This window comes from Myotis nattereri (assembly GCF_964212035.1).
Source record: "Myotis nattereri genome assembly, chromosome: X".
Classification (NCBI taxonomy): domain Eukaryota; kingdom Metazoa; phylum Chordata; class Mammalia; order Chiroptera; family Vespertilionidae; genus Myotis; species Myotis nattereri.
In genome coordinates this window covers 147,885,812-147,906,618 of record NC_138078.1, presented here as the reverse complement: position 1 = coordinate 147,906,618, position 20,807 = coordinate 147,885,812, and the positions used below count along the sequence as shown (strand labels likewise).

The 20,807-nt window shown below is 49.7% G+C and overlaps 3 protein-coding genes across 12 annotated transcripts; 1 reads left to right on the top strand and 2 right to left on the bottom strand.

Annotated features, from left to right (window-relative positions):
* Positions 1-806: 806 nt before the first annotated feature.
* On the bottom strand, positions 807-6,284 carry TIMM17B (translocase of inner mitochondrial membrane 17B). The gene is made up of 6 exons (XM_081115257.1): positions 6,181-6,284; positions 5,252-5,351; positions 3,337-3,400; positions 1,452-1,580; positions 1,251-1,361; positions 807-1,160 (listed from the first exon to the last, which is right to left on the bottom strand). The coding sequence occupies exons 1-6, from the start codon at positions 6,204-6,206 to the stop codon at positions 1,081-1,083; spliced, it is 510 nt and encodes a 169-aa protein (XP_080971383.1). The 5' UTR covers positions 6,207-6,284; the 3' UTR covers positions 807-1,080.
* Positions 6,040-10,285, top strand: PQBP1 (polyglutamine binding protein 1). Of its 7 annotated transcripts, none has more exons than XM_081115251.1 (8): positions 6,682-6,746; positions 6,927-7,011; positions 8,244-8,297; positions 8,691-8,802; positions 9,024-9,136; positions 9,333-9,647; positions 9,875-9,938; positions 10,077-10,285. In XM_081115251.1, the coding sequence occupies exons 2-8, from the start codon at positions 6,945-6,947 to the stop codon at positions 10,231-10,233; spliced, it is 882 nt and encodes a 293-aa protein (XP_080971377.1). In that variant the 5' UTR covers positions 6,682-6,746; positions 6,927-6,944; the 3' UTR covers positions 10,234-10,285. The 7 variants fall into 7 exon arrangements, with proteins under 7 accessions (XP_080971382.1, XP_080971377.1, XP_080971379.1 ...); XM_081115252.1 differs by having other exon boundaries at positions 6,716-6,816; XM_081115256.1 differs by lacking the exons at positions 6,682-6,746; positions 8,244-8,297 and adding an exon at positions 6,040-6,622.
* SLC35A2 (solute carrier family 35 member A2) lies at positions 10,232-19,600 on the bottom strand (the record flags this gene model as incomplete). Of its 4 annotated transcripts, none has more annotated exons than XM_081115247.1 (5): positions 10,232-10,645; positions 11,964-12,700; positions 13,819-13,970; positions 17,282-17,464; positions 19,483-19,600. In XM_081115247.1, 5 exons carry the CDS (start codon positions 19,571-19,573, stop codon positions 10,618-10,620), a joined length of 1,191 nt encoding a protein of 396 aa, XP_080971373.1. The 4 variants fall into 4 exon arrangements, with proteins under 4 accessions (XP_080971373.1, XP_080971374.1, XP_080971371.1 ...); XM_081115248.1 differs by having other exon boundaries at positions 10,388-10,645; positions 11,964-12,110; positions 19,483-19,573; XM_081115245.1 differs by lacking the exon at positions 10,232-10,645 and adding an exon at positions 10,819-10,879.
* Positions 19,601-20,807: the final 1,207 nt, after the last annotated feature.

Here is a 20,807-nt window from a genome sequence, read left to right as displayed (position 1 = left end):
ACCAGGTCCCTGTTGGAGCCTTGGGAGGCCCTGGGACTCAGCAGTTGCACCTCAGGGAGCGCACAACGTTGTATAAGAGAGGGCATTCCTACCTCTGCCATGCTTGCACAAAAGGGCCAGCTTTTATGTCTCCCATTTGCACAGGAGCACTTGCACCCCAGCGGAGATGTCTGCATCACCCATGCAGGGCTTTACATGGAAGAGACAGCTAGCTTTTGGAGCCGATGTCCACTCAGAAAAACCTTTCCCATAACCCCCTGGCCCAAAATGAAAACTCATTTCTGATTGTTTTGTGGTTCCCCTTAAAAAAACAATGCTGACAGCACTGAGCATCACAGGAGACTGAGGCAGGGCACGTTCTTCAAGGAAGCCGGGTCTCCCTGACGCTTACTTCTTCCCAGGTCCAAGGTGATGCCATATTGGAGGGGGATTATTGTCACACCAATGGGGTGACTGGTATCCAGAACGCCAGAGTTCACTGAGGTCAGATTTCCCAGACTTGGAGATGGGGGTCTGGGAGGGAAGGGTCAGAAACTCCTCGCCCCCACGCCAGCAATCCTTGCTTCCTCACTTTTACCCAAGCCTAGTCCTCTGTGTAAGTATGATTCATCACTTGGCTCCCACACGTGCTTATTCATGTACCTAACAACTTCATTCATTCCCCCTCCCGCTCATTCATTTTACAGACATTCACTAAGGCCCATTCTCTGTGCGACTCCAAATTCTAGGGCTTCTGTGTCCCTGAAGAGGCTGTGCCTATTGTCTCAAGAGGGGCTCCCATAGGTAGCTCAATGAGTACATACACAGGCATTTCAAAACTGGTTTTAAATACTCATCAGGGCGAGCAGGAAGGGTCTGGGGTAAGAGCTTGTTACATTTGAGTATGGGGTGGGGCTGGGGTGCCCTGAGAGAAGGGCAGCTGGGGTGCCCCACTCCACCCTGGGACAAGGGAACAGAGAGTAGAGGCCCTCTCTGGAGGGTCCCAGGGCCAACTGGGAGCCAGCCCTCCCTTCGAGGTAGATCATCGGGGAGGGAACCAAAGAGGAACTCCCACGATGGTGGTGACAGGCGGTCACTTCCTCAGTGGTAGCTGGGATAGCCCGAGGCCGGGGTCCCTTCCTTAGAGGGCAGCTGGTTGGGATCATCCAGGAACGGGGGTGCTGGAGAGGGGAGAATCCAGTAAAAGTGAACAGAGGAGGCGAGGCAGAGCATTACCCACCTCTCCCTGACCAGCTCCACCAGGCACTCACCGTTGCGGAACTGCTGGGCAGTGTAGCGAGTGAGGAGGATGCCAACACCCTCGATGAGGGCCAACAGGATGCCTCCCATCATTGCCGAGCCCATCATGGCCAATGGGCCACCTAGAGGAGCAAGGAGGAAGGAAGAGAGGTGAGTACTGGCAGAACAGGGTGGAAGGGACTGGAGCCAGGGCCAGGGCTGGGGGCACTCACTGCGGGCAGCCAGCACAGCTCCAGTCAATGCTCCACTGGTGATGGAATTCCAGGGATCCTCCTTGCCCCGCACACGCACCAGGCCACAGTCGATGGTGGAGAACAGGCCCCCCCACACTGCGAAGCTACCTGCAAGGGGATAGAGGCCCAATTAGTGTTCCCGGGGAAGCCCAAGAATCCACGGCTCAAGGACTGGGGACTTCCAAGGCTGAATGCTCTGGCAAAGAAAGGGGAGACAAACCCAGATGCAAAGGCGGATAGCAAACTCCTACAGCAGTGGTTCTGAACCTTGGCTGCACATTAGAATCACCTGGGAAGCTTTTTAAAATCCTGATTTCTGGGCCTCATACTCTGGAAATTCTGTTTCTTTGTTACTCATGTTGTGGCCCCATCCCCATCACAAAGAAACAGAATTTCCGGAGGATGAGGCCCAGAAATCAGGATTTCAAAAAGATTCCCAGGTGATTCTAATTGCAGCCAAGGCTGAGAACCACTGTCCTAGACTAGAGGACAGTCTCCACATCTGTCCTTGTGGTAGCTACACCTTCCAGCTGTCTCTAATTGTATCGACACGCCTTTCTCCTTCATAGGGAGGTGACAAGTTTATAAGCACATTTACCTTCTATGTGGCTTTAAACGGAGCAACTTTGGTCTCCATAAACCACCACATAGAATTGGAATTCTGCTCTTGGTTTTAGTGAGAAGGAAACAGGTTAGGAAAGCCAGTTAACCATATGGTAGTTAAAATGTTTACTGGGGCCTTATTGTGTCCTGGGACCTGTTGTAGGTACTGTGGGTTATTTGATTTGTAAACATTTTAAATTAGTTAATGTTATTGAAGTGCTTAGCAGAGCAACTGGCCCTTAGTAAATGCTATGTAAATTACATAAATTACAAAATGACTGGGGTGGTTACTGCACTTGTCATCCCATGTTACAGATGAGGTTGAGGTTAAGCCACTATCCCAAGGTCACACATCAGGAAAGAACCAGGGTCAAGACTCAAACTCCAGAACTCACCCATATTAACCCTTTGCAGTCGTATTAAATTTGGACATGGGTGTCGTACTGGTCGGAATTAATTTCCATTGAAAGAGCAGAGATACATAACACAAGATTATGAAGGATCAACAAGATTTATTCATTCTTTTTTGGAACTACGTCACTACTAGTAGAATCACTACAAACGTTATCACTTTCTACGTCAGAGTCAGCATTCAAGGTGCCAAAATAAAACTCTTCATCGTTACTTTCAGATTCGCAGTACACTTCTTTCGGTAACTTTCTTTCTGCCATTTTGGAGTATTATTTTGAAATATCTTAACAGGCGAGAATGCCCAATTACAGTTAAACGTAATTTGTAAAGCTTTATTTGAAATTCTGCGAAGTATCTCTGAAGCTTGTTGATTTCTTCTCTCAAAAGGCGACTGACTCGCCACGGTGTTTTGCATGGCGAGTGTGGAACGACCGCGTTTGTTTATATTGAGTTTCGATATCTCTGATTTGTCGGGGCAATGTTTTGGTTCGTGACAAGGTCGCTCAGACACTTAAGAGCTTTCAGAGAAATTATGAACTGATACATGAATGAATAGAGTTAAGATTCGTACGGTTCCTTGCTGTGGTGGCTGAGAGCAGACATACGACCGGAACGGTACAAAAGCTTTGGTGGCTGAGAGTAGACAAACGACCGGAACTGTAAAAAAGCTTTGGCAGCTGAGAGTAGACAAACGACCTCAAAGGGTTAAACTGTTGGGAAACGTCACTCTTCCAGGCAGTCCCAGGCAGAGTTGGGGCTCACATGTGGACCTCCAACTTGAGGACTAGACCCAAAGCAACAACCACTGCCAACTTTGCCACAACCTCTCCTGTCTCCCCAGGCCTCTCACCTCCAATCTGAGGGGCTCGGATCCTCACAGCATTGGCACTACCTCTCAATCGGTGCCGAATTCCCTGGGGAAAGTGAGATGAGAGTCAGAGCAGGGCTGAGGCCACTGGCAGAGAGGGTTTTCGGGTTTTCAGAAGGAAGGGGATTCAGGGGTATTTAGTGGTAGAGATGTGGAGAGGCAGCTAAGAACTAGGGGGCTGGGGAGCACCCCAACACAAGTATTCTCTTTTTATTTTTATTTATTTTTATTTTTTTAAATATATTTTATTGATTTTTCACAGAGAGGAAGGGAGAGAGATAGAGAGCTAGAAACATCGATCAGCTGCCTCCTGCACATCTCCCACTGGGGACGCGCCCACAACCCAGGTACATGCCCCCGACCGGAATCGAACCTGGGACCCTCAGTCCGCAGGCCGATGCTCCATCCACTGAGCCAAACCGGCCTCGGCAAGTATTCTCTTTTTAAAAAAATATTTTTATTGATTTCAGAGAGGAAGGGACAGATAGAAAAATCAATGATGAGAGAATCATTAATTGGCTGCCTCATGCACACCCCCACTGGAGATCAAGCCTGCAACCCAGGCATGTGCCCTGACTGGGAATCGAACCATGACCTCCTGGTTCATAGATCAATGCTCAACCACTGAGCCACACTGGCTGGGCACAACACAAGTATTCTCAAAGCTGGATTGAGAAGTTCTCATCCATGTATCCATTCCATGATTTCTGAGCACCTATGTGCCAGGCACCATGCTGTATGCAGGAACAGAGCAGTGGATAAGGTAGACTGGTCCCTTCCCTCTCATAGCTCACATTCTAATGAGACAGACAGACCCTGAGCAAGGGTACAGATAAGCAAGTCAGTTTCAACAGCAATATGCATCCTAGAGGAAACAGGAGAAATAGAGATTATAGCAGCTGAAGGGTAAGAAAAGACCTCTTTAAGGAAGGGGCATCTGTGCTGAGACTCTGAGGAGAGGGAGAAACTTGGGTAAAGATCCAAGAGAAGTAGTTACAGGAGCTGAGAGATGGGGAGAGAGACATATATTGCCGAGACCTTGGCAAATGGATGGCAAAGTATGACATTTGATGAGATCTCCAGGAGGGGGTGTCAGAGAAAGGGACAGAATTGTTTATTTTAAATTAGAAATATTTTCTTAAATTTAAGGTTGTCTTCCCTCTGCCAGTTAAACACTTGTCACTTCCTTCTAGCCAGGTTTTTGACCCAGAATCTTCCTCTAGGTAAAATCTGCCTGGCTCAGCATACACAGAATTTTGGTGATTTGGATGAAAAAGGGGCTCTGTAATAAAAATCACAAGGTGATCTGATCATGAATTCCTAGACGTCATGGTGAGTAATCTTGTCTCAGGCCTGTAACTTCCCTAGTAAAAAGATTATCTTTGCCGTAAGCTCTGTCCATTGTTTCTGTGCATCTAAGTTATACCTCTGAAATGCCTTTTTCAAACCCTTCAGAATCATAACCTCCTTCAGAGATCACATAATCTTAACTCTCCTATGATCCAATCATAGAGATGTGCCTGCTTTACTTTCTCCCAAGTTCATGTAATCATCCCTACGTTCCCCCCTTAATTCCAAATGTACAAAACTGCAAACTGGCATTATGGGAAGCATTTTTCTCAATCTGTTGAGACCCTGCTGCCAGGCATGCCCTCTATATGGCTCAAATAAGCTCTAATGAATCTTTATATAATTTTTCTACAGGTTTGCACCTTCTTATGTCGACAGTGGTGGCCATTTTCACAGCGCAGCCCTTTCACAGAGATGCTACAGTTGGGTTGGGGTGAGGGAATGAGGCCATGTTCGCAGTTTCCCAAAACCCCAGATTCTGGAGTCAGGCCTGGCACACGGTAGGCAAGCAGGCACCAGAGTGATTAAGTGCATGTAACTGACTCACGACAGGGGCATTGCGGAAGCCCTTGATGGCCTGGAAGACTCCACCACCGATGACACCCATAGTGAAGGCTCCACCGCAATCATCCACAATTCGCCATGGGCTGCAAGTGTCAAGGGGAGGATGGGGTTAATGTCAGCCCTCCCCCTACTGCCATGCCACAAGGACTCTTTCCAGCTGGGAGAAACCAAGTCATTTGAATGGGAAGTAGCATTTCACATAATAAGATTATTTTCCCCTCCCATGTAAACAAAAAAGTAGTGCTTTGCCCTCTCCGCCCCCCGCCCCCCCCTCCTTTTGCAGCTAAGGAATCAGCCAACTGCTTTGCTATCAAAGATTAAATGAACTGACATGCGCAAAGAGTTGGCCCGTTTGAAGCAACCGTATAGAAGTGTTAACGGGCCAGTAGTGTCATTAACTGGCTAGTATTGTCGCACCCCCTTCTCCGAAAATGAGTGTGTCCAACCAAGCTCCGCTCTCTTTCCCTCTCTTTTAGCCTCACACAACTGGAAAAACCAAGAGCAGGCTGTGGGGAGGATCCAGCACCACCTCCTAGCTCACAATAGGCTCATCCAGGCCCTGCCCCATGCGCTACAGCAGCCTGGGAAAAACACGCGTGGTAGCCTTGGGGGTTTCCACTCAACACCGCGCCACCCTTCGCGGGAATGGACTCGACCAGCGTCTCTTTTCCAAGAAAAGAGATACGGGGTCAGAGGCGTGGTTCGTCCTGAACCGCACCTTCTCCTGGAGCGTGGGGGCCCCTCTTAACGGAACCCGAGTGGGAGGGACCAAGTGCAGGGACAAAAAGAGACAGCTCAGCGGCTCCGGAGTCTGGGCCGTAGCGCTGTGGGGCCAGTGCCTCCCCCGCCCGCCTCCCGCAGCCGGGCGCGGTGCCGCAGGGCCAGTCCCGACGCCTGCGGTCGTCGCCGTACCAGGGCTCCCGAGCGTACTCCTCCATGGCGCCGGCGTCCGGCTCAGCCCCGGCTGTGCCACGCCCCCTCGGTAAACGCACACGGGCGCCGGAGCTGCCACCCGCACCGGGGCCGCGATTGGGTGGCTGCATCGTAAGTCAGGCCAACGGCGCACTCTCATTGGCTACCGGATGCGTCATCTTTTTCGCAGCCTGAGCTTCGCCCAGTTCATTTCCAGTTTTGGGGAGAGACGGTGCAGCTCTGTGCTTTGGAAGGAAAGAGTCGCGTGGTCCTGGTGATTCTAGCGGCGACGACAGGCATGCAACCTGTCTGACAGCGTCCCCCTACCTGCGTGACTCTATTGGTAACGTCGAGGGACGTGCATATTTTGGAGCCGGAGGACGTGCTCCCCTGTGCATCCCCATCCTAGCACTTTGGTTCCTCCCACCCGGCAGTCTTTGGGGTACGTTAGGTGAGACCATTTCTGTGGCGTGGGGGAGCCGTGTTCGCCCCCTACGGCAATAGGCAAGGCCAGGGCCTAGGAGAGGAACTGGCTTCTGGAGCGCTGGGCCTGAAGAGGAGGGTTGGTGAGAGTTTTGCTAATATTGCCACCTATCTCTTCCACCTTTGAGCGCAGTTTCGTCTGCCCAGCTACTGGTGAGGTGGTGGGGGTCCAGATGAGCACCCGCTGGGGAGGAGGCGCTTGGTTATAGGATCGATTCAGATTTTCTGTGGAGCTGGTTTTTAGTCTGTCCATCCATCCCTAGATCTGCCTGCTACTCGCTATGCCGCTGCCCGTTGCTCTGCAGACCCGCTTGGCCAAGAGAGGCATCCTCAAACATCTAGAGCCTGGTGAGAGCGCTAAGAGCAGATGAGCCTACCACGTGCCCGGCTTGACAGGCACTTACTTTGTTGTTGATACTGCCACTTGTATGATATATGGGCCTACTGTGCACCAAGCAGTGGGGTGGCAGGCTTTTTTGTGTTAACCAGACGGATTCCTGACACCCATTCCTACTGGGTGTCAAGTATGGGGTGGGGGTGAGAATCTGGGGAAGACAGACATTTCATCCTTACTATTGACAGCTGATACCTATTTGGGCCTACTGCATGGTGGATTCATTCCATCCATGGAAGTGATAACAGAGTATCTAATAGAAGTATACATGTCATGTACTGCAGTCTCCTGTGCCCAAAGGAGTGGCAGGATGCTGATACTGTGTCCTTTACCATCATGGTAACATTCTTTCAGACCTACTGCGGTGCCAGGCACTATGCTGGTGGTATATAGGTTATTGCTCACCATATCAATATGTGTTTTGGTTGTACTAAGTTCCTGGATACACATTATGTTAAGTCTATTCGGTGCCAGGCCCTGTGCACCTAATTTTTTTTCTGATGGTATATACCTTGTTAACAATACCAATGATTATAGCTGACATCTCTTTTGGGCCTACAGTGACAGGCACTATGCTGTTGCTGAAATATACATTTCATTGTTATTTATATCCACAGCTGAAGTCCATGACAGGCCTACTGAGGGCCTGATATTGAGTTGACAATATACCTTTTTTATTCTACTGATGTTAATTGACAACAGTGTGCGTCAGTCCAGTCAGGAACTGAATGGACTCAGAGCAGTGTTTGAATAAATCCCTTGCTATCCAAATTCTTGCTGTTAAAAATATAGAAGTCAGAAATCCCTGACTTCCTAAGCTTGGGAGCGGAATAGATTTGGACATTTTTAGAGAAACTTCTTGCTGTTTAAACTCATTTTATCCAAATTGATTTTGGTAGTGTGCTGCTATGTACTCTTTGAGCTCAGGAACTGAAAGAATATGGATAAATCCCTATCGAAACTCTGAAGCCAAATAGGCTTGGGTAACATTGTATCTCATATCAGGGGTGGGGAACGTCCCGCCGGTGGGCCATATAAGACCCGTGAAATCATTCGGTTTGGCCCTGCCAAGGCATTAGGAGTGAGTTAATGAAATGTTTGACCAACTATAGCAGGCTAATTTTTAAGTTGATAATTTTGTATGGCCCGTGAATGATGTTATAAATATCCAAATGGCCCTTGGTAGGAAAAAGGTTCCCCACCCCTGTCTTATCTGAAACCAGGAACAGGACAGATTTAGGTACGTACATGTTTTGGTAAGTTTGCTATTTATTTATTTGTTTATTTTTTTCAAATGATAAGAGAACATTTATTTGGAAAATCATAGAGGTAGAAGAAGTAGTTTATAGAGGAAATGGCCTCAGGAAGGGCCCTTGGAGCTTGGGAGTGAGGAAGGTGATGGTAATGCGCCTGGGGGAAAGGGGAGGGGAAAGGGAAAGGCGCTGGCGGGAAGGAGAGCTCGAAGTTCACTGTTAGATGCTAGGACTTGGATTGTGAGCGCTATGTGCCATGGCTGGTGAGATCCGGCACACGCACACACATGTCTGTGTGAATGTGAGCGTCTCTCCAGGCCCAAACTATAGGATGAGGATCCCTGATACTTACCGCTCTCCTCCTCTGCCTGTCCTGGCAGAACCAGAGGAAGAGATCATTGCTGAGGACTACGATGATGATCCCGTGGACTATGAGGCCACCCGGTTGGAGGGCCTGCCACCCAACTGGTACAAGGTGTTTGACCCTTCCTGGTAAGCTTGGAGACCTTCGGGGGGTGGGGGGTGGGGAAGCTGACTTCTGCTTTCACTCTTCCTGTGCTGTCCCTGGCTTTGGGGGAAATGGGGGACACAAGGGAAGGGATCTGGAGGGTCCTGACATGGGGTAGGTATAGGTAGAGATTGGGAGGCAGTTGAGGCTACAAGGAGAGGACATTTGTGCCGACACTTCTTCCCTCCCTCCCACTGCCCTTCAGCGGACTCCCTTACTACTGGAATGTGGACACAGACCTGGTGTCCTGGCTCTCCCCACACGACTCCAACTCCATCGTTACCAAATCTGCTAAGAAGGTCAGGAACAGTAATGCAGGTGAGTTGGCAGGTCCCAAGGTGCCTCACACGCTTCTAGCACTTCTCAGAAAGGGCTCAGTAAATGATAGTGGGTCCAGGAGGGACAGGTGAGACAGGCCAGCCCAGCCCCAGGCAAGAGAGGCTGGCAAAGGCAACATTCCCCCGGGTTCTGAGGTGGGAGGTAGGAGGTCACTTCAAGGCTTTTGTGTTCCCAGATGCTGAGGAGAAGTTGGACCGGAGCCATGAGAAATCGGACCGGAGCCATGAGAAATTGGACCGGGGCCATGAGAAATCTGACAGGAGCCATGAGAAGTCTGACCGGGGCCACGAGAAATCAGACAGAGACCGTGAACGTGGCTATGACAAGGTGGACAGAGAAAGAGAGCGGGACAGGGATCGGGACAGGGACCGGGACAGGGACCGGGACAGGGACCGTGACCGTGGATATGACAAGGTGGATAGAGAAGAGGCCAAAGAACGGCGCCACCATCGTCGGGAAGAGCTGGCTCCCTACCCCAAGAGCAAGAAGGGTAAGCCGAGCAGGGCTGAACCTGGGTAAGGCTGCAGGCACAGGGGCGCAGCACGTATGGAAGCCCTTACTTCCCTTCATGCAAGTGCCTGAATCCGGGGTTTGGGAGAAGGTGCTGCAGCCATGGCAGCTGTGGACTCCATTTGTGCTTGCAACGGGGGAAGCTCAGTGATCAAGTGGTCCCTTGTGCCTCCATTGAAGACCTTGTTCTGCCACCTCCTTCCACAGTTTCAAGCCGGAAGGATGAAGAGTTAGACCCAATGGACCCCAGCGCATACTCAGATGCACCCCGGTAAGTGACATGGACTCCCTGTACTGGTGATCATTCCTTTCTGCCTCACTATCTCCTTCCCTGACTCATCAGTTGCTTGGGAGGGGGTTGCCTGCTACATCCCACACTCACACCCCCTGACCCTCTTGTCATCCCCAGGGGCACCTGGTCAACAGGACTCCCCAAGCGGAACGAGGCTAAGACGGGTGCAGACACGACAGCTGCCGGCCCCCTCTTCCAGCAGCGTCCCTACCCATCCCCAGGGGCTGTGCTCCGGGCTAATGCCGAGGCCTCCCGAACCAAGCAGCAGGACTGAACCCTCGTGGTTTTTAATAAAAGCTTTACAGTGGCTTGAACCCACCAGGCCAGAGTGCTTTCCTTCTCTTACGTTTTTGAGGCTTTCCAACCCAAGGTGGCAAGATGCAAAGCAGTTTATTTGCAAAAACTCACCTAAGAAATACTGTGGGGGTGGCAGGGACGTGGGGGCAGCAGGGGCTAGAGGCTGAGGTGGTTCCTATCTGGGCCCTCCTTTATCAGACAGTTTGGGTGTGTCAGCCCTGTGTGGAAGTGGGGGTGGTGGGGATAGGGGGGAATCGGTGTCTGCCTCCCCCCCACCCCTAATACTGATCAGAGTTTGGTCCTGGCTGAGCCAGGGCAAGAAGGGAGGACGAGGCCAGGCCAGCGTCTTCAGTCCCAGCAGCTACGAACCCTTCACCTTGATGAGCAACCTGTGGTGGAAATGGGAAGGAAAGAAAAACACAGAAAAGCTGGGGTGGGCTGGCAGGCAGGCATTCTGATCTGAGCAAGCGAGGGTGACAGCAGTGAGCCTGGTAATCCTGGGGTTAGTAATAGAGCCCATGTGTAGAGAGCAGGTCCCCTGGGTCAGAAAGCTACACGTGGACTAAATAAATACAACATCTTTATTTGGCATTAGGTATCCTGACATTGGTTCATTACAGTTCCTTAAAAAACAAAAAAATCAGAACAAGTTAATCAAAAATAAAGGTCCAATGGCCCTATTTACACATAGCAAAGACAGCCCAGGCATCTCCCAAGCGTGCGCACGGGCACAGACACCCAGCCCCCCCCCCCACATATACACACACACACACACCCGGGAGACAGTTAAGGGGTTAATAAGCTTTGAGGAATGCATGGGGCAAGTTCCATATTTCAGCAACTTTAAGACACACACACACACACACCCTCCCCCATGAATTAAGGATGCCTCATTCAGCCAGTGGGGTAGCAAAGAGTATGGTTGGCAGCTTTATTTTTTTCTCTCAGAAAATAACCCTGCATCTGGCAACTGACAGTATTTCTTAGATTCAGTGATTCAGCCACTTCAGGGACCTCCCTCCCTGCTTTTCCCATACCCTGGATCATCAATTATCTAATTACACAAATCCCCAAACCACTAAAAACCACATAGTCCCCATTTCTGGACCAGGCTGATGCAAAATCACAGCTCTCGCCTCGATCTCTCCCACAAGAGACCGACTTTCAGGGGTCTCAGTGTCAGGGAAGCTGCCTGAAGGCCACAAAAAGAGCTGCTAACATGATCCAGCGTGGTGGTGAAGGAGAGCAGGTCTGGAGCTATGGGAAATGAAACCCCACAGGCAGGCATCAGTCATTATTAAAGAGCTGTAGGATTTTTGTCCAATTTGTCCTTACAAAGGTACAGGGACTACTGGGAGGGACTCTCCCAGGCATGAGACAGGACACCTCTGGCTGAAGGAGGGAGGCAGATAAAAAGGCCTTAAATGACAATACCCTCCCCAACCTGATCCTCAAAGGGGTGAGACTGGGACAGAGGAGTTGGCTCTAAACACCCCTCCATGGGAGGGGGGGTTCAGCGGACAAGGAAGGGCCCGCCCAGCCCCACGCCCCTCCCAAAGTCTCAAGGACCTGGGATAAAAAACCTTAAACCCCAGAGGGGCCAGGCCCTAGGGGGAACTTGGGTCCTGCAGATGCCCAACACCCTCCACCCAGTCCCCCTCCCTGCCTCCCCACACCGTTGCCAGCCCTCACTTCACCAGCACTGACTTTGGCAGAAAGGGCTCCGTGCTGAGGTCTCCACGGTGGGAAGACAGCTGCGGTGGTGGCGGCTGCCCAGGAGGCTGCTGGTGAGTGCAGGGCCCAGAGGCCGAGGTGGAAGTAGAAGCTATGGCTTTGGCTGCACTTCGGGGAAGGCTGTAGAGGTAGACGGCGCCGATGACCAGCCCGGCACCAAGGGCAAACAACGGGTCCACGTGGAAGCCAAAGAGGCGGATGGAGGCAACAGTGGACAGCACGATGGACAGGGAGGTGGCAAAGCCCTTGAGGATGTTGTCAGCGTACTTGACAACAACAGCCACCAGTAGCCCGCCAAAGGCCTGGTTGAGCACCACGCCCCAGACAGCAGGTGTGTACCCGAAGAAGAAGCCGCGGTGGGCCACAGCGGCGCCCTCGGCCCACCAGAGCCCCACCAGGCCCAGCACTGTGCCAAAGAGGCCCAGCTGCAGGTTGCGCAGCCACACGGAGCCTGAGCTGCCTTTGAGGATCTTCTCAAAGTAGACACCTGCGAAGCCCGAGGAGAGACAGGAGGCCACGACAGCTGTTAGGCCCACCCCAGGGTTCTGATCCAGTGGCCGTGGGCCCCCACCACCGGCTTGCTGTGCCTGGACAATGGCGACACCCGTGAAGAGGAGCAGCAGGGAGGCCCACTGCAGCCGGGAAAGGCTGCGGTTCAGCATGAGCACGGAGAACAGGGCTGTGGTCAGAATCTTCAGCTGGTACGTCACCTGCGAGTGGCATGTGGAAGACACTGAGAGCTGCCACTGACCCCCGACATGTGCACATGGGGGACAGCACCCACTGTGGGCCCCCAGGCACAATGCGGGGACAGGGTAGATGACAATAAAAATAGCAAACATTTCCAGCTGCTGCCCATTGACAGATGTGGCTAAATTGCTCTGAGGTTCCTCCCAGAAGGTACACAGAAGGTTGACTGTGCAAGAAGTCCCCGGCCACGCCCAAGCCCACATCCCAACCCCATTTCCTGGCTGTGTGATGAGGGAGAAAGCACTTGCCCTATCCGAGACCTGACATCTGCTGTCAAACATGGCTGGTGTATGTCAAACACCTCACACAGAAAGTAATGAAAGAATGGTAGACATCATGATGAGGGAGGTCTTGATCAATACCTGTTGATACAAATGAGTCTGCCCTACAATATTAGCAAATTATGTGCTGGGTGTGGGTGTAAGCACTTCATGTGAATTCATTCATTTAATCCTCATGTATGAAGTGCATGCTATTGTAATGTCTAATTTAAAGATGAGAAAAGTGCCCTAGCTGGTTTGGCTCAGGGTTCGATTCCTGGTCGGAGCACATGCCTGGGTTGCAGGCTCGATCACCAGTGTGGAGCGTGCAGGAGGCAGCCAATCAATGATTCTCATCATTGATGTTTCTATCTCTCTCTCCTTCTCCCTTCCTCTCTGAGATCAATAAAAATATATTAAAAAAATAAATAAAATAAAATAAAGATGGGAAAACGAAGGATCAGGGATTTTAAGTGACTCACCCAACACCACACATCACACAGCTAGAAAATCGAGCCGGGATTTGAACCTGGACAGCCTGGCCCCTGAATCCAGGCTCTTTAACCATTTCATAAGACTGCCTGAAAAGAGCCTGAAGCTTATCTATCATCAACCAAGGGCTCTTCCCGGGTATCATATCTTTCAAACATCCCAGCATCCCAGTGAGTAGCTATTACCATTTCCATTCCCATTCCCCACAGATGAGGAAACAGAGGTCAAGGGAGTTGCCTGGATATTCCAAAGGTGATAAGAGCTCCCGCTCTCTGCAGCCCCACCCCCGCCAGTTCCTCCGGGGCCATGCTGGGCTTGGGACTCACCTGGAAAGTGGCAGCAGGTAGGTTGGAGATGGCAACATACTGGAGGTTATTCTGCAAGGTGTAGATGAGAGAGGGCACTGCAAGCTTGAATGTGTCCACATACTGCACCAGGACAGCCTCGTGGAGGAAGAGGACCAGATGCTTCACGTTACCTTGGTGGATGGAGGAGAGCCCTTTTAGCACTGACTACCAAAGACAGGGATCCTCTGCAGGCTGGGACTAGGCCTGGTCCCGTGTCTCCCCACCACACTGCCTCCCTGAGGACTAGAATGAGTCTGTGCTCTCAGTTTCCCTACGGAAGAAGCACGTCTCCAGCAGGCCTTTCGGATACTCAGTTGGATAAATACAGCAGTCCATTAACACTGGACGTAACACTGTGTCTGAGAATCACAGGCCCTATCTCACTCATCTTAGAGCCTACCTCCCTGGCGCAAAGCCCCATTCAGGGCAAGCACTCAATACACATTTGTACAATGAACTCATCAGCATTAAGTAGGATATTGTGAAGCAGGAGCCCAAGGAGTGTAGGTGGAAGGCTGTTTATCAAATAGGGATACTTTTGCACTCCACTTGTAGACTTAACCTAGCTCCTTACTGGCCTGCAAGCTTTCTGTCAGCCCTACACACACCAAGCAGTTACCCTCGATACATGGAAATACGCACGCTTGACTCTTAAGCAGAAAGTCTGGTTGGGACCTGCTCCAATCAATCAATGAGAATACTTTCCTATATAATAAGGCCTTTGCAAAGCTCGTCCCACTTTTTTGGCAGTTCGGTGTCACTCCTCAGGGAAAACCCAACCACTCCACAAGATTATCGTGGGACCTGTCGATGCTCACTCACATTCCCTGTCCTTGCCTTTCATGGCATTAACCCCAGGAGTAATTACCAATGTCTAACCCCTTACCCAAATTTCCTGGGCCCAGGTGTTTGGGTGCTTAAAAATTTTCAGGTGTTAGAAAGGTAACATGGTCAAAATACTATATACTTCATATAACACACATGACATAAATGGGCTACACACCATAATCAAGCACACTCATATTCCTACCACATGAGAAAAAGAGAAACACACAAATATATCAATAGCCCCACATCAGGTCAGTCCAAGCTTTACCACCAAATTCAGAGACAAGAAAAGGGGTGTGTGTGTGTGTATGTGTGTGTGTGTATGAAACTGTAGGTAAGAGAGGAAAGCCTGTGACTAATTCTGCAGCTATTTGTTTCTCCTCATCTAATGTATCAGCCCCATGAGGGCAAGATGCAAGTCTGCGCTGTTAACACCCTTTTCCACAGCCACGGCAAGGCCTGCCATGCAGTATTCACTAGAAAGTGTCTGAGAATCAATCAGGAGCAGAGCAGGTAGGTCCCTAAACTGCTGTCTCCCAGGGCCCTGGAGTAAAGAGTGGGTAAGAATGTCTTGTTCAATGTAAGTACTGAGGGCATAACCACATGCAAGGCCTTTATAGAGAAATGACTTGGCAACATTTTAAAGAAGAAGGCCTTCAGGGAGGTGTTTAAATTAGGAGATAAAGCTATCTTATAGGAAATACAGAGGATATAAGAACATGTTAAATACAAAGGATAGAACTGCTGGGAGGCAGTCAGCAAAATCTAGGTTACCCAAAGTCTACAAGACAAATGACCTGGTTTCTTCAACAAATTAGAGAGAGAGAAAAAAAAGAATTGGAGGGAAATATAGAGGTTAACAAACTCAGAAGACCTTAACCAAGTATAAAACACTGATCTTGATATAAACTTGACTCAAACACTGATACAGAAAACAGATTGACAGCTGTCAGGGAGGAGGGTGGTGGGAAGCTCGTTGAAAAAGGTGAAGGATTAATAAAACACAAACAAACAAAAACACCTACGGCCCGTTTGAAATGAATAAAACTATTGAAAAAAAAGACCGTACCCTTTTATGTAATGATGTTTACTTTGAATTTATATTAGTTCACACAAACACTCCATCCATGCTTTTGTTCCGGCCCTCTGGTCCAGTTTAAGAACCCATTGTGGCCCTCGAGTCAAAAAGTTTGCCCACTCCTGGTCTAGACTCTAGACAAATAATAGTATGGTGATTTCCAGAGGGAAAGGGGGGTGGGGAGAGGTTGGAGATGGTAAAGGGGGAATAAATGGTGATGGAAAGAGACTTGACTTGGGGTGGTGAATATACAATATACAGATGATGTGATATACAATTGTTGTACCCCTTAAACCTATATAAATTTATTAACCAATGTCACCCCAATAAATTCAATTAAAAAACTTGAATCAAATACATTTTAAAAAATGTTTATGATGCCCTAGCTGGTTTTGCTCAGTGGATAGAGTGTCGGCCTGTGGACTGAAGGGTCCCAGGTTCGATTCAGGTCAAGGGCACATGCCTGGGTTGCGGGCACATCCCCAGTGTGGGGCATGCAGGAGGCAGCCGATCAATGATTTTCTCTCATCACTGATGTTTCTCTCTCTCTCTCCCTTCCTCTCTGAAATCAACAAAAACTATAAAGAAATATTTCATGTGGGACATAGGGCAGGCCCTCAAATAACATTGTTTTCTTTAATGTTATTGTGTTATAACTATTGAAATGCCTATGAACTTAACTCATTTGTATCAATTAGCCTGTGGTAAAACTGGTTTCATTATACATTTAAAGTTGCTGAACCTATTGATGACATTAAGTGAGGACTTATTGCACTTCAATATAATAAGGTGGGGGGGGGTGTAGGTAGGCAGACATATAGACTGGCAGTGAGTGGATAATTGCTGACTGGTTTTTTTGTTTTGTTTTGTTTTTTATTAATCTTCACCTGAGGATATTTTCTCATTGATTTTTAGAGAGTGGAAGGGAGGGGGAGAGACAGAGAAATATCAATGTGAGGGAGACACATTGATTGGTTGCCTCCCGGGGATGCAGCCTGCAACTGAGGTACATGTCCTTGACCGGAATTGAACCTAGGATGCTTCAATCCAAGGGCCGATGCTCTCCATCCACTGAGCAATACCGGCTAGGGCTCACTGACACTGTTTAATAGCAGAGTGGCCATCAGTTGATAATTGTTGAATCTGGGTGATGGGTACATGGATATTTTCCTATTTTATCATTCTCTCTGATTTTGTGTTTGAAGTTCCCCATAATAAAAAGCTAAAGAGACTAAATAAATCATCATGTAAGGGTCACCTGCCACTGATGGGTCCAGACTGGCTCACTCATACAGGGTTTGGGGTATAAAAGTATAGATGGAGCCACTCATAGCTGGAGGAACAAGGCAGCTTGGCTGCACTTACACACTTCCCAGGCAACTCCACAGATTCAGAGATATTCCCCCAGCAAACCCTCCATGTGGGTGCAGGTCTACACACACACACACACACACACACACACACACACACACACACACAGAGACAGAATCCTACTGGACAACTCCAGTACAGCCCCTGCCCCTCCCTGGCTCATACCCCTCTTCTGTGCGAAGAGTAGCAGCAGGCAGGTGAGACCTTTGAGCACCTCGGCCATAACCACAGCAGTAGTGGCAAAGAAGCGGTCGCCAGGCAGCGTGCGGGTGTAGCGGATGCTGAGGATGAGGGAGGCATTCTGAACCACCAGCACGGCTAGGGATATGTATTTGAGGCGCCGGTGAGCTGTGGGGAATGGAAAGAGCAAAGGGGAAGGTGTCAGAAGCTGCTTGAGGCATAGCCATACCACCACCCTCCCCTCTCCTTTTCAACCAGGATCCTCCTAGCCACCACTGCTTTCTCCTCCCTCTGCCTGCCCATCCTAACCTGATGAGGATCACAGGAAGAAGACCCAGAAAGGTAGAAGTGGGCCGGGCCCATACCTGGAATCCTTCCTGAGGTGTTAGGAAATGGCCAGGGCAGGACCTGGACACCCTGCTTCCCCTGAGAAGCAACTCTCCCAGAAAATATTACCAACTACAGTCTCAACATTTATTGAGTGCTTACTGTTTGCCTATCACTGGGCTAAGGGATTTATATGGATTATAACAGACCCCAATATTGTTCTGATCTCTGAAGGAACTATAAGGACTCCCATTTTATGGATGAGCTAACTGAAGAGTTATATGTAATGTTGCTTCTATTTAATGAGGGGTTGTTCCATGTAAGGAATGATACTCTAATACAGGGAATGAGACCACCGTATAAAGCAGTGGTTCTTAATCTTCCTAATGCCGCGACCCTTTAATACAGTTCCTCATGTTGTGGTGACCCCCAACCATATAATTATTTTCGTTGCTACTTCATAACTATAATTTTGCTACTGTTATGAATCGTCATGTAAATATCTGATATGCAGGATGTATTTTCATGGTTACAAATTGAACATAATTAAAGCATAGTGATTAATCACAAAAATAATATGTAATTATATATGTGTTTTCCGATGGTCTTAGGCGACCCCTGTGAAAGGGTCATTCGACCCCCAAAGGGGTCGCGACCTGCAGGTTGGCGACCCACAGGTTGAGAACTGCTGGTATAAAGCATGTTCACTCCCTAAGAAACAGCCTTTCCTGCAACTAAGAAATTATTTTATTCTTCCACACTCAGAATGGTCTCTCCAACCCCTCCCTCCTATGAGGACAGATTCTTTCTGACCCAAAATAATCTAACAAATAAGATATAGCTGAAACCGGTTTGGCTCAGTGGATAGAGCGTAGGCCTGCGGACTGAAAGGTCCCAGGTTCGATTCCGGTCAAGGGCATGTACCTGGGTTGTGGGCATATCCCCAGTAGGAGATGTGCAGGAGGCAGCTGATCGATGTTTCTCTCTCATCGATGTTTCTAACTATCTCTCTCCCTTCCTCTCTGTAAAAAATCAATAATAAAAAAAAAAGATATGATTCCCACACTGTCCCAAGGATTGAGCCCCATATAATCAATGATTACTTCACCAAAAATGGTCTGGTTCCTTCAATGATATAAGGAAATTTCCCTTTATTCCACATGGTCCAGTCCTCCAACCACTGCATTCCTCTACCTCCAGCTGAGAATTATTCCTTGTTTTTCTCACACAATGAACAATCCTGGCTATAAGGAAGAGACTGGCACCCTAAGAACGTCCTTTTTCCGCCCTATAAGGAAGGACTGTCCCCCCCCAACATATAATAAACCTCCATTGGGAGAGGACCCCCAGATGGCCTGCTCCTCATATAATGAAGGACATCCCCATCCTCAAAATGGACTCTCTAAATCACATAAGGAAGGACCTGCCCCACCCTAACTCACAATAGCCCCTGTCCCTTTATAAGGAAGAACCTCCACCCGGAATAACCTCTCCCTTGTATAAAGAGAAAACTCTCCCACCCTCGGAATGGTCTCTCCTTTCCATAGGAAGGACCCCCACACACACTCAGAATGGTCTTAGCCTCCCCAAGAGGAAATATCCCCCTAGACTCAAAATAGCCTCTACTCTCCCTATGCAGAAGAGACCCCCCCATCACCCTCGGGATTGATTTTTCCCACCCTCCACACACTCACAATGGTCTGTTCCTTCTTCCCTCCCCACCCATCCTCACCCCCGCTACACACATTGGTCGGTCCGTATGGGATGCTCCCTCTCGCTTCAGTCAAGCACCTTCCTGATGTCCCCCAGCGATCCTGCCCCTGCCCCGCCGCCGACCGCTTGGCCACAGCCTGCCTCACCCGCACTCATGGTACCAGGCTCCAAGGCCCCCGCGGAGACCACTCCTGGCCCGGCCGCCGCGGTGGAAGAGCCAGACCCAACCGCTGCCATGTTGGCATCTGCCTGGCCAGTCCCCTCGGCAACAGCAAGCCACTTCCGTGTCTGTCACTTCCGCTTCCGGGCCTCTAGGGTAAGCTAGGACGAGGGAAGGGCTGACCAGAGCCGTGGCTTTCCTTTAGTCTGGTCCAGATCGCCGTTTTGTAGCCTCAGGATTTCGATTCCACGTGATAGGGAGATCGGGCGTACGGCCAGCTCAGCACCGCCCCGCCCCGCCCTCGGGGCACAGCCTCTTCCCGTTACTACGACCCGCCCTCTTCATTGAGATCGCTTTCCAGATCACCCGCCCATCCCGTCTCGTCGTCTCATTGGTTCAGTTGCCCCGCTCTTATCTCCGTTCTTTATTGGCATGGTCTTCTGATGGCACCACCCTTTCCACACCAAAACTAGGTCTTTCCTGGTTGCACTTGAAGTTCCTCTTTCCCCTTTCCAAGAGAGGACCCCCCCCCCACCCCCTTTGTGCGCCTTCGGGCTTTTGGGAGCAAAATGATGTTTGAGGAGGCGGGGCAGGTGAAGGTCAGCCAGGTAATCTAAATCAGGGCAGTTTAGAATATACAAGTGAAAGGGCACAGGAGAGTTTAATTGAGCCAGAGAAGGGAGGGCAAGTAAGCCAACACTGAGATGGAAAAGAACTAAGAAGTGAACTGGTAAGCCTGCAGGCGAGAGGCTTACCGGTTAGCTTTTGAAAGCAGGGCAAGAGAAGGAACAGCTGAGGTGGGGACAAGTGGAAACAAGATAGAATAGGGAAGATAAGTCAAGAATTAAGGAAGAGAGATGAGCACTTAAAGGTAAAAGGGAGAGGCAAAAAGGTAAGGGCAAAACAAGTGTTAGAAATCAAGGGCTGGTAAGATCCCCCTCTGCATTCAAACTTGGCCCCACCCTCACCAATGGCCTGAAAGGGCTTTTCTTTTCCCACGTGGAAGGGATTTACTTCCTCCCTAGAATTGGGGGGAGGGGGTGTTCCTGCCCCAAGCTAGCCATCTTTAATCAGGGATGTGTCCCAAACATCTTCAGTATCTGTGTCCAATGGAGCCCTTCTGCACCTACTGGTCATTACATAAGAGCTGGGGAAGGGGCGCTGTCAAGTTTTGTGTGAATCCATAAAAGATCTTTAGGAGGGCACCACAATACAGGCTTCCTGAGGGCAGAGGTGAGATCCACTCCGTCTCCCTCTTAGCTCAGACGCAGCAGATGTTCCACAAACGCCTCACTGCAACTACAACTGGCC

What these genes read in the sequence shown, in the direction of transcription:
- TIMM17B (XM_081115257.1), bottom strand. Translation starts at nt 6,206, where the DNA reads ATGGAGGAGTACGCTCGGGAGCCCTG. An exon ending in GAGTACGCTCGGGAGCCCTG is followed by an intron (nt 5,352 to 6,180) that starts GTACGGCGACGA and finishes TGACACTTGCAG; the next exon opens with CCCATGGCGAATTGTGGATG. An exon ending in CCGAGCCCCTCAGATTGGAG is followed by an intron (nt 1,581 to 3,336) that starts GTGAGAGGCCTG and finishes ATCCCCTTGCAG; the next exon opens with GTAGCTTCGCAGTGTGGGGG.
- PQBP1 (XM_081115250.1), top strand. Translation starts at nt 8,567, where the DNA reads ATGGCTGGTGAGATCCGGCACACGCACACACATGTCTGTGTGAATGTG. An exon ending in AAGGTGTTTGACCCTTCCTG is followed by an intron (nt 8,803 to 9,023) that starts GTAAGCTTGGAG and finishes ACTGCCCTTCAG; the next exon opens with CGGACTCCCTTACTACTGGA. An exon ending in GGTCAGGAACAGTAATGCAG is followed by an intron (nt 9,137 to 9,332) that starts GTGAGTTGGCAG and finishes TTGTGTTCCCAG; the next exon opens with ATGCTGAGGAGAAGTTGGAC.